Source organism: Aspergillus fischeri, genomic scaffold (genome assembly GCF_000149645.3).
Source record: "Aspergillus fischeri NRRL 181 1099437636245 genomic scaffold, whole genome shotgun sequence".
NCBI lineage: Eukaryota > Fungi > Ascomycota > Eurotiomycetes > Eurotiales > Aspergillaceae > Aspergillus > Aspergillus fischeri.
Genome location: NW_001509773.1, coordinates 2,258,458 through 2,274,118, shown reverse-complemented (window position 1 = coordinate 2,274,118; position 15,661 = coordinate 2,258,458). Strand labels below are relative to the sequence as shown.

General features: G+C 47.7%; 5 protein-coding genes across 5 annotated transcripts, besides 1 other annotated feature; 2 read left to right on the top strand and 3 right to left on the bottom strand.

The window, feature by feature from the left end:
- Positions 1-432: 432 nt before the first annotated feature.
- Positions 433-1,301, bottom strand: NFIA_109460 (putative iron-sulfur cofactor synthesis protein (Isu1); the record flags this gene model as incomplete). The annotated part of the gene is made up of 2 exons (XM_001267348.1): positions 433-848; positions 1,241-1,301. 2 exons carry the CDS (start codon positions 1,299-1,301, stop codon positions 433-435), a joined length of 477 nt encoding a protein of 158 aa, XP_001267349.1.
- Positions 1,302-3,634: 2,333 nt separating this feature from the next.
- NFIA_109450 (putative mitochondrial carrier protein) lies at positions 3,635-4,959 on the bottom strand (the record flags this gene model as incomplete). The annotated part of the gene is made up of 2 exons (XM_001267347.1): positions 3,635-4,356; positions 4,488-4,959. 2 exons carry the CDS (start codon positions 4,957-4,959, stop codon positions 3,635-3,637), a joined length of 1,194 nt encoding a protein of 397 aa, XP_001267348.1.
- Positions 4,960-5,720: 761 nt separating this feature from the next.
- Positions 5,721-6,528, top strand: NFIA_109440 (ubiquinol--cytochrome-c reductase subunit 7; the record flags this gene model as incomplete). Its single annotated transcript, XM_001267346.1, has 4 exons — positions 5,721-5,836; positions 6,025-6,133; positions 6,192-6,245; positions 6,439-6,528. The coding sequence occupies 4 exons, from the start codon at positions 5,721-5,723 to the stop codon at positions 6,526-6,528; spliced, it is 369 nt and encodes a 122-aa protein (XP_001267347.1).
- A 603-nt stretch (positions 6,529-7,131) lies between these two features.
- On the bottom strand, positions 7,132-8,309 carry alkA (DNA-3-methyladenine glycosylase II; the record flags this gene model as incomplete). Its single annotated transcript, XM_001267345.1, has 2 exons — positions 7,132-7,258; positions 7,348-8,309. The coding sequence occupies 2 exons, from the start codon at positions 8,307-8,309 to the stop codon at positions 7,132-7,134; spliced, it is 1,089 nt and encodes a 362-aa protein (XP_001267346.1).
- A 4,730-nt stretch (positions 8,310-13,039) lies between these two features.
- Positions 13,040-13,067: a microsatellite.
- An 801-nt stretch (positions 13,068-13,868) lies between these two features.
- On the top strand, positions 13,869-15,192 carry ecm33 (GPI-anchored protein Ecm33; the record flags this gene model as incomplete). Its single annotated transcript, XM_001267344.1, has 3 exons — positions 13,869-13,929; positions 14,000-14,840; positions 14,898-15,192. 3 exons carry the CDS (start codon positions 13,869-13,871, stop codon positions 15,190-15,192), a joined length of 1,197 nt encoding a protein of 398 aa, XP_001267345.1.
- Between the last annotated feature and the right edge of the window lie 469 nt (positions 15,193-15,661).

Genomic DNA, 15,661 nt, shown 5'->3' with positions numbered 1-15,661 from the left:
CTCATGATTTAATGCGATACCTTGCTTACAGGAAGGACGGTTCAGGGAATGCCGAGAACGAGTTTACTTACAGCCTTGTTGAAACTAAAAGCAGCGTACGAAAACTACGTGAGAAGGCCTCTGAAATGAAATCATATCACAGAGATGCACATTCTTATTGACGAACCTATGACTGAACGAGATTCATGATCATGATGCCATGTTCCAAGGCACAAAGTAAAAAGCATGGAGAAATGAGAAACGAAAAATATACATAGACAAACAATTCAACCCGTCAGTTGAATTCAACGAAGTAACGCATGCTTTAATGATCCAAGCAATCTGCAGTCTCGGTACGCCAGTCAATCGAACAAATAAACCCTAACAGATTTCATCTGGTATCGCCGTAATAGTGTTTGATGAATATATTGTTACTTTTCATGCACAAGCAGATCACAGACTCGCGGTGCTACCGTCGGTCTTTTCCACGTTGGGAATGGAAGCGGCAGTGCCAGAAAGATCAGTCTTAGCGGCCTTGGGGTTCTTGGTGTAGTAGTCGTTGATGGCGGACTTGATGGCATCCTCGGCAAGCATGGAGCAATGTAACTTGACGGGGGGCAGGCAAAGTTCCTTGGCAATGTCGGTGTTCCGGATCTTAGCGGCCTCATCAAGCGTCATTCCTCGCACCAACTCGGTCAGGTAGCTGGAGCTGGCGATCGCGCTACCACAGCCAAAAGTCTTGAACTTGACGTCGGTAATCTTGCTGGTGTCCTTATCGACCCGAATCTGAAGCTTCATCACGTCACCGCAAGCAGGTGCACCGACCAGACCGAGACCGACATCAGGGGCATCCTTGGGTAGTGAGCCAACTACAAATATGTCAGTTCCTGCAGAAGCATGTACATGGTTGATCCAAGAGCTTGAAGAATGCTGAGAATTTGAGATCCTCCTCGAGCGCATAGGAGACAGATGAAAGTTGATTGGTCATAACAGTCTTCTCGTAGAGCGTTGTATAGTGATTGATCCGTTGGGAAAGTCAAGGTCCAAAAAAACGATCGAAGTGCCCTCCCAGGTGTAGAGACCGCTTATATGATCCCCCCCGTTGTAGGATCCGTCTTCATTTGACGAGACTTCGCCCCGCGGGCTTGACAGGACTCTCTTTGAAAAGAAAGAGACCACGGCTGACGATCCATCTGTCTCCCATTGACGCTTCGAGGGGAAAAGCGGAAAAAAAAGCAGCATATCAAGATTGCAAACATACCGTTGCGTGGGTTATTGTAATGATCTAGCAGTGCAAAGAAGGTCAGCATTTGCCTGGTCATGACGAAACATCCAAAATCATCGATCTACTTATCTTTCTCGTGGTAACTTCTCCTCTGAGGAGCAGGAGACGTCCTGTTGATGGGTTGAGCCTGGATGCCGGAAATGGCAGGCGTAATGCGAGGCAACACGACAGTGCCGACTGAGCGAGGGGCGACAGTAGCCAAACGACGGAACATGTTTGATGGATGTGTGTTTGATTTTCGTATACCTAGCGATTAAAAGGTGATGCGCGGTTGGATTTATGATGGATTTATGATGAGGCAAAAAGAGATGTTGATAGAGTATGATGATGTACCCGAGGTTGTGATGTCGACGAAAGATCGATTAATTATTCTTCGGGGGCTCGCCTGTGCTTATATGCGCTAAACCAAAACCAGCAACACCGTCGCCTCCGCTCCGTCCGGCCTCGGAGATAACTACACTATGACGTTCGGGGGTGTTCGCCATCAATTGTTTTAACCAGAATAGGCATTAAAATGCCGACTCCAAGAGCTGATTAATTCGTATTCAACATCAAATGAGGGCTGGCCGCTTAAGTACAGTGGTCCACCGATCCAAATTGTGGTACTGTTTTCTACGATGGTATTCTAAGGCGATTCTAGCACAGCAAAGAACCTAAGCTTGACGCGGAACTGATTGATTACCCCCACGATACCGTGGCTGGGATTTTGCAGCAACAGGAACCTGTATTTGTGGTACTGGTTAACGTATTTAATTGCTTATCTTCCTGCCCTCCATCTGATAAAGGAGCTCGGGGAAAACGTTACGCCCATGTCCGCCCACCTTCACACCACCAAGATCTGCCTTGGGAAGACATTGAATGGAAGAAGTCAAGACGGATTGGAGTATCTTACCATGACTCAAAAAGGAGGAACGGGGAAACCCTTGGGGAGGACAACCGGAGTAAGTGCAAACTATTGAATATCCTTCCAGCGCTGTCACACCTCTGTCTCACAAGTGGCATTCTATTGCCCTGAAGTAACAACATAGTAGTCTCTCAATGCTCCGATAGCTGCCTTTACCATGGCAATTATTCTATGCTCCTACTGCATCAGTTCCATCAACTCCGCTCGCCGCGAGGCACAATCGTCCCCAGTCACCGCGACTACAAGGGCCCAGAAGTTCTCCGTGGAAAAGTCTGACCAATCATGGGTACAGCAGGCATTAGAAGAGAGCAGAGATGCAGAGCGGCAAAATCGGTCGAGGTAGTCTTGTGTTGGATTTGTATGATAGCAAAGGCTTGAGATTGATTGAGGTAAAAAGGAGTCCAAGAAAGAATGTTCATGATTGTTGCGGCTTGGATTAAGATAATGACACACTAAAATTTCTAAGTTAACCTTTCCACACAATGCGTCGTTGTCAAGTTCATCTCTCGAAGTCCATGATCAGAATTTTCAGTGTATGTGAATAGTCATATCCAGAGGGTATTGTAATCTGGATCTACCATTTCATTGAATGTTCATCATATCAAAGGAAAGTCGAGGGTAACTTGGGGACTCTGCCCTCCTTGCAAGACAACATACAGAGATTGATATCTGCAATGATGACCTCATTCATATTTAAAAATAACAGCTCTCATGATAATAAGCAATGCAGCCGTGCCTATTCATCAAAGGCAGGCCTTGCATGAATTTTTCGCTGTCATAAGGCATGTTGTTGTTTCTGAGATCGAGGGAAAATTGCTCAGAAATTGGAAAATCAATATGGAGAAATCTGTCGCTTATTCGATCACGTGATTTAGAGTGACATCATCTCGCGGTACCTTAACAAAAACAAACACTTCAGTGAGGTAGAGACATCATTTTGGTGTTTTGAGGGCGATCTATTGAGTCTGCGTATCGGAAACATTGCTCAATGTTTCAGTATTATCTGCTTAGTAGCGCTTTTTTCGAGGAGCTGAGAACGTCGATATGGTTTGAATAATAATGTATGTTTGTATGTACAGATGCAGATCATGCAACGCAACCGTCAAGGGTGAAATAAACGACAATGTGACAACAAAGACCGCTTTGTAAGATACATATTCTGCAAAGCATGACGACCATATATCAGTGAGTTCATAAGTCCCACAAATGTCGTAGCGATGACCATGCTCTTAGGCCTTTTCCTGGCGTGAGCTGAGCGTAGGACAGCCGAGTGATCGCGCAATGCTCCAGGGTACCGATTATAGGATGGTCAAAGCTGGAGACGAATGAGTACATATTCAGCTCAACTGGCCACCTAGTGAGAAGAGAAAGCCTGTAAGTCAACCTCTAGGGGTTTCAAGATTGCATTGTTCAACCGAAACAGGAAAGGAACAAGACACGTCTAGTATGCGCCATCCGCTGCTTATTTACTCATCCTGCTGCAGCATGGCTCTTTCTCTATCGTTTGCCATACGCAGCTTCATTTCTCCCTCATGTTGCAGGTGACCGATCAACTTACGGAGATACTCGTATGTAAGCATTGTGGTCATGGCAGCCGGCACAGCCCGGAATAGATTCACCCCGATGCCGGAGTAGAATGCGCGCCAGCCTTCCTCCCTCAGAATGGTCTGACATGTACGGATCACGCCCGTATACCGCGGGCGGTTGGGCATGCCGTCCGATGAAGCCGCTCCTGGAGGCCTCCCGCGGTCTTGTGGGTGATCTAACCCTCCACGAAATGAGATCCCTTCGGGAGAAGGCGCTGGAGATGTTCTTTGCTGTGTCTGAAGTCTTGTCCGTAGCACTTCATGCGGGTAGGTTAAAGTGCTGGCACAAACTTTGCTTAAGAATGTCGCACAAGATATGCCAATCCAGTGGGAGCCACCGTTATCAGGATGTTCCCCTATCCCGTACCCCGTAAAGGCCATCTTCAAGTATTCGTATAGCGGGAATTGAATGGCGACATGCGTTAAGCCGAGCAACGCCGGGGTCAGCCCAGAATAAAATGACCTAATCCCTTCGGTCCTGTACATTTTGCGGGCTGCATCCCAAGTGCTTGAGTACTGCCATGGAGCCGTGTAGCCTTCACTGTTGGACTTGAGGCTTTGTGACATAAGCCGCGTTTTAATGACCCAGATTGGATTAGTCACTATAGTAGAGCAAGCACCGGCTGTTATTGACGCATAGCCTCTGGAAAGCCACCAGCTATCTGTTGACGTGACGCGGATTATTAGTCTTTACATTCTACCTTCAGAGAAAGGAACACACAGAGATACTTACCGGTGGTTTCGTAGAAGTATTCTCGAGATCGGTCATAGACAGCCAAATATACGGCCCAGGTAGGCAGATATCCCAAGAGCATGGGACCCAATCCTTGATATAGACCCCGAATTCCATCTTGCCGCCATATGATCCGCCCAGTACCTAGCATACCACGATAAAGGGTTTTCGCCTCAACGACTCCGCCGCCTCGTCGGAGAAATCCGCCTTGTGCCTGCAGCTTCGTCTTGATCACATCAAGGGGGCATGTGACAATCCCAGAGGCCACACCCGCACTGGCGCCGCAGAATGGCGCAATGTAGTAATCCGGTATCTTTGTGGACCATATCTCAAGGTTTGTGACGAACTTGGAGCTGGACGCAGCTTCAGGTGGAACTTGGATGTCGGATGACGCAAGGTTGTTCGACTGCGATATCTGCTGCTCTTCAGAGCTGCTGGCGGCTCCTGAATTGCCGTGACCGTCGGAAAACATCGCTCCGGTCAGCTTCCCTAGCAGCTTTCTCTGTCCGTCTTTGCAATCAACGAGGGCTCCCGGAACCGAGCATGTCGGTGCTCGCTCCGGAACCCAGCAAACCCTATTCTAACCAGGTCTCGACGTAGATATTCTTTGTTAATTCGAGCAGTAACAGGAAGCGACACCGTCTGGCGTAGACGATTGAATAAGCGTGACTGAGCTGATGTTGGCGAATGCGCTGATATGCCTGTAATTTTGCCTTTTCGGAGGTGCAGACGGGGCAGGGCCGGTAGCAGTGACACAGCTCCAGTGTAGGAGCAAAAATGTAATTCAACGGATGATGAACCCCATACCAAACCAGCAAGCGATACCGGGTTTAGATATGTGAACGATAGGAAGTCTGATCAATGGGAAGATTGGAATACAAGGCGAGAACCGGGCCGCGCGGATGATTGTGGCCAAGATCAATCAACGTACCTCTTTCGGCAGTCATGTGGAGTGGAGTGACTTAGCTGCTGAATTCATTCCGGTCCCAAGCGCCAGGGCTGCAGGCCTGAGGCAAGATGATCACATGACATTGATCGGAATCCTCATAGAATATTTGATGCCTCAGGCTGCAAAATCGGATGTTTTTGGGAAAGTCCTCCCGGCCGGACCTCCGTTTTGCACAATCTCCAACGTCGGGTCACTCTTTGCAGCTTGACTGACCTTCGCGATCTTCCCTCCCACACCACGCCCTCAATTGGATTCCCATCTACATCCATCTGGGATCAGTCACCATGTCCGCTCCTTCTCTCACCAACTACATTGTCAAGCGCCCATGGCTCAAGCGCTGGATGATGCCACTTGCCCAGTGGTACACCGACGCTGCCGGCTACAGGAAACTCGGATTGAGGTAGCCAACCCCCGCCATCAGCCCTCCCAGGATGAGCGCCAGATGAGCATATTGTGCGACAGCGACGCTCTTGACGTTTACCGCCGCTATAGGACGTCCAATTGTGCACGATTTCTCTCTGGTCGCTTATTTGGGACACATGTTTCTCCTGACCTGTCTGTGCAGGCAGTCAAGCTGATTATTCTCAGATTCGATGACCTGATTCCCGAGGAGAGCGACGTTGTTCAGACTGCCATTAAGCGTCTTCCTCCCAAGGAAGCCTACGACCGCGTCTTCCGTATCCGCAGAGCTTTCCAGGTGCGTCTCCGTCTAGATCGCTCCAGGACATGAACGCTAATTTGCCTCGTCAACACAGTGCTCCGTTTCCCACACCCTCCTTCCCGCTCATGAGCATACCAAGCCCGAGGAGGTGAGTCGATTTCGCATTTCCATACTTATTCCGGCCTCGTCAATTCCCCGCATAAGGTATTGGCCAATCCGGTAACGCGGATTTGTCAACTGGGTTATATCGGGTTTACCACACTTTTGCAGTCTCGGAATGCGTCCAGAAAGCACTTGTGATTATGAAAAGCAACACCATGGATGCTAATTTTGCTGTCTAGGACGTCGAGTACCTGAGCCCTATCATCCGCGAGATCGAGAGGGAGAGCAAGGAGCGTGTGGACCTCGACACCCTCGTTGTTAGACGGTAGATGGCTTGATCCCTAGTCATAACGCATAGAGGATACGGAATCGTGTCACTAGGGTAATAGACGGACGGAAAAATAACGAGGAAGGGGCTGTACGATTTAGCGGCTGCGCTTTGCCTACGAGCCTGCGGCTGAATTTTGATTGAACTTCGGATTTATCGCTCAAGTCATGTGTACTGTTACTGTACAAATTCATCGTCATTTTTTCTGATCCTCCGCTTGTCATGCAAATCCACAACCGAGGTGGTGATGCATGTATGTTCATCCCTGGTAGTGAAGACTGGGGCGAGTTCGACGTTCTCATTGTATAATTCTGAGTTACATCGGTCAGATTGTGACGACGTACTTGATGCGTATTCGACGCAGTGCTGCCGTCTAAACCGGGCAGTGTCATCATTCTAAGCGATCTATTTGATCCAATTTGAGTAGTGACTATATATACTCGAGGAATGTCCCACGTGGGCCGCTCAAGCGTTCATTACAGTGACATCGACATCCTCTACACGCCACATGTACCACATAAAAAGGCTCCTGCGTTGCTAACGTCAGAAAAGATTCCTTATGCCCCAGCTTTACGGAAGTAAGTGAAGAAATTGCAATGCCAACTTACCTGTACGGGGCAAACTTCGCAGCCAGTTCCAGCATGTCTTTCTCAGCCATATACTTGAACTTACCGCCTCCTTTAGCTTTCAACTTACTCACGTCTTTTCCCATGAACGCCGCGCAGCCTCTCCTGTTTTCTCATCAGCGGGTTATGCTTGCCAGGAGTAGTCGAACGCATATTGCTGCGCTGAGGTTCGGCATGGTTGATGATTAACTTACTGCACGCCGAGATCTCCAGTGGAAAAGACATCAATGCGCTTTAACGCAAAGCAGGCAAACATCTCAACGGACCATCTGCCTAGCCCTCGGACGGCAGTCAACTTCTCCATGAGCTCTTCATCACTGGCATTGAGCAGCATTCTCGCACTGAGTTCTCCGGTAGCGAATTTCTGGGATAGCCCGTGGATATATTCGGCTTTTCGCTGGGAGAGTCCAGCCGTGCGTAGCGTAGCGAGGTCGCATTGGACGACCTCCTCTGGTGTTGGGAACCGACGCGGCTTCGCAGGATCCTGTCCGTCGTTTTCCCTGTTGAATAAAGCCACGAATTTGTCCTTGATAGATCGGGCTGCAGCGCCTGACACCTGTTGTCCGATGATACTGCTGACGAGACTGCGGAAGGGGTCGATTTCCTCGGCCAGTCCCTCAGGGGAAAATAGGGAACACGGATGTCGCCTGATGAGCGGCTCCAGGCGCGCGTCTGTAGCGATTAGATGTGCCACGGCTTTCTCGAGGAGGGTACCGGTCGTAGCGGTCGGACGGGGTCGACCGGTCTTGGAGGGGGAGAGACTCTCCGAGCCGGGCGGGTAGGCGACGAGAGAGGAGCCATGGGGTGTTAAAAGTGTTGCGTTTGTCCTATGCGGTTCGACAGGTCGGTCAAGAGGAGGAGGGGTGGCATGTAGTCTGCTTGGAGGGTCGGTAGATATAAGGCCAAAGATGTTATCTGTCTCCGCATTGTCGTTTGAGACCGGTATGGTTCCGGAATCTGGAAGCGTTACGTCGAGAGGAAGCTGTCCGGCACTGATTTTCAGGTCATTGATATCTTTTCTAGACCGGCTTTTCGCTTTGTTGACCCTGCTGCTGGACTGAGGCCTGCTTGATTTCTTTGGTGGACTCGGCGGTTGCGATGGCAGCACTTTGTTATTGAGCGCCGCAGTCAGGCGGGCCGAGCGTCGGAGGGTCATCATGAAGACGACACAACGACAGACGCAGATAATAATTGTGTCTTCTTCTTGTCCCTTCTATCCCTGCTAAAGAGTTGATGTCTTTTCGATGATCGCTTGCTGGGATGACGTTAGGTGCTGAGTGCATTCATCCAGATTCCGATAAGTCATCCGCTCCGAGGCTCGTATTGAGTGAGATACTTGTATCCATATTGGCTGTATCAAGGGTCACGAACGGTCCACGGTCTTTTATACAGCTTGTTGTCGAGATTTGTATACGACGAAAGTAGATAATTGCTTTCCACGGCACGATGTAGCTCGCTTCTGATACTGAGGACTTCATGATTGATTACCGCTTTTTTGCCTTCGACTACTCCACCATCTGTCCACTACTTTATCTAGATAGGCCATGTTAAAACCGAACTATTTATCTACCCATTCAGAATAAAGGTATTTGCAGAGAACTTGACTGCATGTGTCTTGCACAAACTATGAACCAGCTTTTAACTGCAGAGTTCCGAGTAAGGACAACCCATCCCGTCTGATATACTTGCGCAAGCGAATTGCCTTTCTTTACACAGAGAGCCCTCCAAGAGGCTAGCTCAACTGCCAGCCAACTAGCAGGGAACTTTGGGGTTACAGCTTATTCAAATAGTATTTCAGATTGACAATGCATGGGACCTCCCAGCGGTCCGGGCAGATTCTAATGTCATCAGATCTGTCGTTGAGGGAGGTAGTATGCTCTGGTACACTGCAGAAGATAGAGATTGCAAATATAAGAATACTTAAGATATTTTCCTAATATGAGCAACCCTTATATGGGCTTTTCCTGCGCTCAAGGTCCACCATAATCCTCAAACGACTTCTGGCCATCTATCGACTCTTGCGTAGAATAAACATAGCTCTAACGCCCGGAGTCAAGCTGATAAAGCCTAGAACTATGGCAACCTCTATAAAGATCAGGGTTAAGTCATTCAGGCCTTCATGGCTGATTGAGGCTTACCCTGAGCAATAACATCCTTTAGAAATCCTGCCCAGGGAAGCACACTGCTGAGAGTTAGCTGCAAGTGATATGAGACGAAGCCATGTTTTAGCGCACGTACCTCGGTGTTGCAAGAAGCAGCATTGCAGTATCTGCACGAAGAGGAGGCGCCCACCCCCGGGGCCCTGTCCACAATCCCTCATTGGTAGGGAAGGCAGAGCAGCTCCAGGCGGTAATCGCCATAATAAAAAGGGTGGAAATTTTCATGATGAAAGCCAGTTCGTCGAATGAGACAAGGACACAGGATGCTAGTTAGTAGCTAGGAAACTATGTTATGGAAAAGGAGAGTCAAAGACAATATTCTTTCGACAAGGGAAACCCAGTATTTACTATAGGGTTTACAGAATAGATTGGATATATTGCCAAAGTCGCAAGCAGTGCTGGGACAAGAAGCTATCAAATGGTAAATGGGTTAGCGAAACAGTGCAGAGGTTTGTCCGGGTCCTCCAAGAAGAAGGAAACAAATAAGAAGGCATTATCCTAACTAGAACAGGTGTAAATCCGAGGGGGGAACTGTTAGAGTTAAAGCAGGATTCAGCTTAACTAATGATGGAAGGAGAACAATGTCATATGCCTCCACTATCAACAATATCCTACACTCTTATTATAGTGATGGGACCCCAGTAGACCAGTCAAGGATATACAAGGTGAACACCAGGCATGATGATGCATTAAGGTCCTCAGCTGGTTCCTCTACACCTATTAATTCTAAATCTGAGGCAGGGAGGCCAAGATTGAACTCTGTGAGTAATAAATAAGGCTTCTTACTCAAAATGGCAGTAGTGCCATGCCATGATATACCAACATTCCTAGAACACTGTCAGCGGCCCTTCAGTCTTAATTGCTTTGCATGGTGCATACTTCTTAGAAGGAGATTCTGGGAATGAAAGTTAACAAAGTTCACTTCATTCCTGTACTTGTGAGGATCGCACATATTAAGGCGGATCTTGAGCTGCTTATGATTTGGCTCTTTCTACTCAGCTGATATGAAATCACCAGGATGACTCCATGAGACAAGAACCTCGTGTGACCATAGCTAGGCCATTATCTACCATTAGCAGGATCCCAAGAGTATGAGGAGTTGGTTATGACACTTAGCTAGAAGCTCCAAAAGCAATAGATCTGATATAATTATGATATCCAATACGGAAAAACGGGTGGCACAATGCATGGGGCATGACGAATGGGTTAATAGCAAAGATGCCTTGTTAAATCTCAGGCGTGGAGGGGAAGCCGTGAAAAGAAAATGATGAAGTGTGCAATGAAGCTAAAGCAGTGATGGAGGGCAACTTCATAGAACATGCACATCAATGCCAAAGCATAATATGACGCTTCTCCAAAATAGGGATGCTATACTGTTTCCAGTAATTCACCACCACCGCAGAATACAGAGTAGAGCTGGAGTTAAAGATAGCATGTTGTCTGTACTTTAGGAGACATCTATGAGTACTCCGTAGTCAGTTGTATAGCTTTGTTTAGTTAGACTGCTTGGCTTTATTATAACTTACACCCAAGCCACCCGTCCTGTGTGGCGTTCTGGGGAACGTGCCTGATGAATAGTCACTTCAGATTACACACAGTCGTACTGGTAAATTAGCGCACAGGTACAGCAGGGTGACGTCGAAGTAAATGTTGAACATCAAAGCTGGATAGTGTCACAGGATATCAAATAGTCCAATTGCTAGAACGAGGGCTGGTTGTAATTTTCAAGCGGGTCATAGTCAAAGTTCTGACAAAGAGCTTATCCGTTATTGTGATATGCAAGTAGCTGCGGATATCAGTGGTGTTCTTCGACTCCTAATAACAACTAAACAGTTGGACGGGAAAAGAACTCTCAATGGACTGAGACACAATTATCAATGATTATGAATCATTGGTCCCATAGACATATCATGGCCAGATGAAGCGAGCTGTCAACTAGAAGAATTGGTGTTGATAAACCTCTGTCATATAATTGGGTGGCTCCTTGTTCTATAGATCATGATCTGTTGAAGTATCCAAACAATGACTAGATAACTGGTTACGGTTACTTACTGCCATGCTCATGAAGACTTTCTGCACAGCCATACTTTACTTGACAGGCAAGCCATCACTGACAAATATACAGTACCTGAAGAATTTAGATAGCTTGACTTGGCCATCCCTATCATGTTGTATATTTTTAGCTCACATGAATTTTCCATGGAGGCATCGCTCACAATTGCAGGATTGTTTCATGGATCCGCTAACCTACTTAAGTGGGTCTAACCAAGACGAAGTCTCATCGATGGGTACTGGTAAGTTACAGAACTATTTCATTATCATTTGTTACCTACGATCCTACCTACTCCGTACTTAGGTTGGGATAACACTCCTATCAACCTCAAGGTAGGAATGCCATTATTGAGCTATTGAGTAATTGAGTAATTCGTATTAGGACTTTCATTATTTCTGGACTCTGCCAAACGTGTGCAGCGTATTGGGAGTTGTGTATACAGTTAGCTACACGCGCAGAGCTTGCCAAAGAAAGGAACAAGCAATATCGGGCCGCACGCATATTCGCCACTTAATTGGTTTTAGCCTGGCCGTCTCAATTGATGTCCGACTCGCCTAGTGCAATGGCCCTTTGCCTACTTTGCCTTGTGCCTGACCTTGTGGCATAATGATGATGAAAACATACTCCGTAGTGTAGCGTGGCTGGACGATCGTGGAAATAGGGAATCATAGACAGTCAATCTATATACATAGTAGAAAGACACTGCGATATTATGGAGTAGATATCCGAGAAATACAGTATGGTACCCTATTAACGTTCAATAGGGATCATTTGCATGGCAGAAAGTGGCGAGGATTGACAATAAATCAATCTAGCTTGCAAACGGCGCAACGGATTTCTGAATCCCAACCTCCTTGAGGCTTTCGATATTCTCACATTCCATAATCCGTAGCCCAGGTGATGACACTCATGCCGGGAGAGCGGATCCATTGATTCGAGAATTTCAGATATTATTTACTTTCGTCTTGCGGCCGAGCTTGCTGGCTCGCCATCACAGACAGGGCTTGCTCCTTACTAAGGAGTCCAGTTTCTGAAACAATAACATTCTAGATGCCTTACACATATTGATTAACTATAGCTGCTTCCATCGACGGTCCGCTAGACCTGGACAAACTGAACCGAATTGTAGATGTTGTTAGTGCTCTTAATAGAAAAAGGAATTGGTGTTTACGGATCATGAATTTTGAATGATTTGATGTGGCTATTATTTGTTTACAATGTTGCATTTGGATTTATCTTGAGGGGTCTGGCCCACGGACAACAATTTATAAAATGTTACCTATCAATACTGGTGTATTTCAGAAAATGTCGTATCAATGGTATGGATTTCACCATGTAAGGTACTTGTTCACTGGTTCATGAAGTAGTTCAAACCCCTCCATTTTCCTGGACGACGGCCTATGGCCAACAGCAATTCATGTAATTAGGTTAGCACTCTGTACTATTGCTGCAAGGAGATAAGAACTTTTATAATACATCATCAAGTGCCTCTATTCCTGGATAAAGGAGTATCAACACTTAATGGATACAAGTTCTGACAAATACCAACTGTATTGTAGCCAGGAACGTACTCTGTACCCAAGGTACCGACGTCCAAGATTACGTTATATCTCAGCCACTGCGGCCACAATAAACAAAAGGGAATGGTGCGCTTTGAATGGTCAAAAATGACGGGAGCCAGAATGGAGCCAGAATGGAGCCACGGGGCGAATCATCGGCAGCATTGCAGCACAATTATTGGTGACAGTGTTACAGAATGGAGCCGACTAGAAGCAAAGGCCTCATTACCGAGCCTAAGAATCAGGATTCCTGGAGTGCAATCTGGCTTGTGACGCACCTTGTGTATTTTTCCAGGGTATTAGTCTCTGAATTCATTACCGAGTACAGTGGGAAAAGAGAAGGGCCTAAGAAAGAAAAAATAGTAAGTGTCTTACAAGGAGAATGTCCATCAAGTTTACCGGACCCGGTGCTGGGGCCACGCCTCCTTTCTTGTCTTGTCCTCCCTAAAGGCACTTTCCTTTCCCACGGCCTTGTCTTTTGAAGGTTCCTTTCCAATCAATTCCATCCAGTCTTTTGTTCTCTTTTCTTCTCCTTCTTTCCCTTCATTCTTCTTCTTCGTCCAACGTGCTTGCCAAATTAGTCTACTTTCGTTGAAGAAATCACCGCTTACAACTTCTCCTTCGTTTTGACCTTCTCACCTTCTTTCGCTCGTTCATCTATTTTTGTCTGCCAAACTCTTGCAGCTACTGCCATTCGCCCATATCGACCTCTTAAGGGCTGAGCATCGCCCGCTCTACATCTCTACCTCATTGAACATTGGTAAGTCTCATCACATCCATCTTTATCTCTCTCCCTCTATCTTTCCCCTCATCTTCTCTCTCATTATCTTTTCCTGCTCGTGAAGATGGATTGTCGTGGGACCCTTACTTGATGCCAGCCTGCGAAGCCTGCCAATGACATTACTGACCTTGTTTTGAGAATTTAGTATAAACAACATTTAGCAATGGCTTTCCTCAAGTACGCTCTTCCTGCCCTGGCTGCAGCCCAGGCCGTCCTTGCTGCCGGTGAGTGAACCATCACCCCTGACTCCAACGAATCTGAAATTGCGAGGGTGGGAGCTGATTGTTGGCACAGACTGCGGTAAGACCGATGAGACCATCACGATTTCCAGCCAGAGCGATGCCGACGGCTACGCCTCCTGCTCGACCATCAAGGGTACCATTGAGATCGACGAGCACATCTCGGGCGCTATTACCTTCAACAACGTGAAGCAGATTGACGGCACCCTCAGCTGCACCGGTGGCGCCAACATCTCTTCCATCGCGGCGCCTATGCTGAACTCCATCGCCGACAATTTCAAGCTGGATGGCCTTACCACTCTGACCACCCTCAGCTTCCCGTCTCTTACCAGTGTCGGATCGATCCAGTGGACTGCTCTGCCCCAGCTTCAGAGTCTTGATTTCACCAAGGGTGTCAATGAAGCCGGTGATGTCTCGATCACCAACACCGGTCTGGCTAACCTGAACGGTATCTCGCTGAACACCGTTGGCAAGTTCGACATCACCGAGAACACGCAGCTCAAGTCCATCAACATCAACAACCTGAAGAACGCAACTGGCCTGATCAACTTTGCTGGTAACCTGAACTCCCTTGAAGTGGAGCTGCCCAACCTCTCCAGTGGTACCAACATGACCTTCCGCAACGTCAGCGCTGTCTCGATCCCCTCTCTCCACAACCTGACTGGTCAGCTTGGCTTCTGGGGCGACGCCTTCACCTCTTTCAGTGCTCCCAACCTCACCGAGACTGGCGACCTGGTTTTCAACGCCAACAGCAAGCTCACTAACATCAGCATGCCAGCGCTCGAGACTGTCAACGGTGGTTTCCTGATTACCCGCAACGATGAGCTCAGCAGCATTGATCTGCCCTCCCTGAAGGTTGTTACTGGTGCCGTTGACTTCAGCGGCAAGTTCGACGAGTAAGTGACCTTTTCCTGCCTGCCGAAATATCGCACAACATGCTAATCAAATCGCAGAGTGAGCATGCCCAAGCTCGAGAACGTCAAGGGCCAGTTCAACTTGCAGAGCACCGGCAACTTCAGCTGCGCCACCTTTAACAAGGCCCATGACGACAAGATCATTCGCGGTACCTACAAGTGCAAGGCTGCCGAGCCTAACCCTACTACCAAGGATGGATCTTCTGGCACCACCACTAGCAGTGGCAGCTCTACTTCCTCTTCCGAGTCTAGCGCCGCTGATCTCAACGCTGCTAACCTCCCTGCTCTCGGATTCGCCGCCGTTTTTGGAGCTCTGGTGCAGTACGTTTTGTAAAGGATGGCCGATACCAGGAAATCGCATGTGGTTTTGTTTGTTTTTCAAAACTCCTTCCCGGGGTGTGTAGAGCTGTCTAATAAGCCATGGTTTTTTTTTTTGATTGCAGTGCTTTGACTGTTTTTATGATAATAATCGAATTTCATTTGAGCAACCTTACAAACGTTCAAGACTAAATCTACTGGCGAGACGGTGTGGGATGTGCCTCTTAAGCAATCAACCCTCATTAGATCGCGGCTATGTACTTGACATTATGCGGACTTTGTAAGATCTGCGTGAAATTGTCCGCAGTAGGTACAAACAAGTCGCGGGCATAGCACAAGCTCGTGTATGTGCATCAGATCGGACACATGCATGCACATATCGCCAGGATACACATGCGTGGGAGTTTGTTTTCCTGCGAAGCTACTCATGGCATCATGGAAGATGACAGGTTGGGCAATTCAGAGACCTCTATGTGCGTTACAAA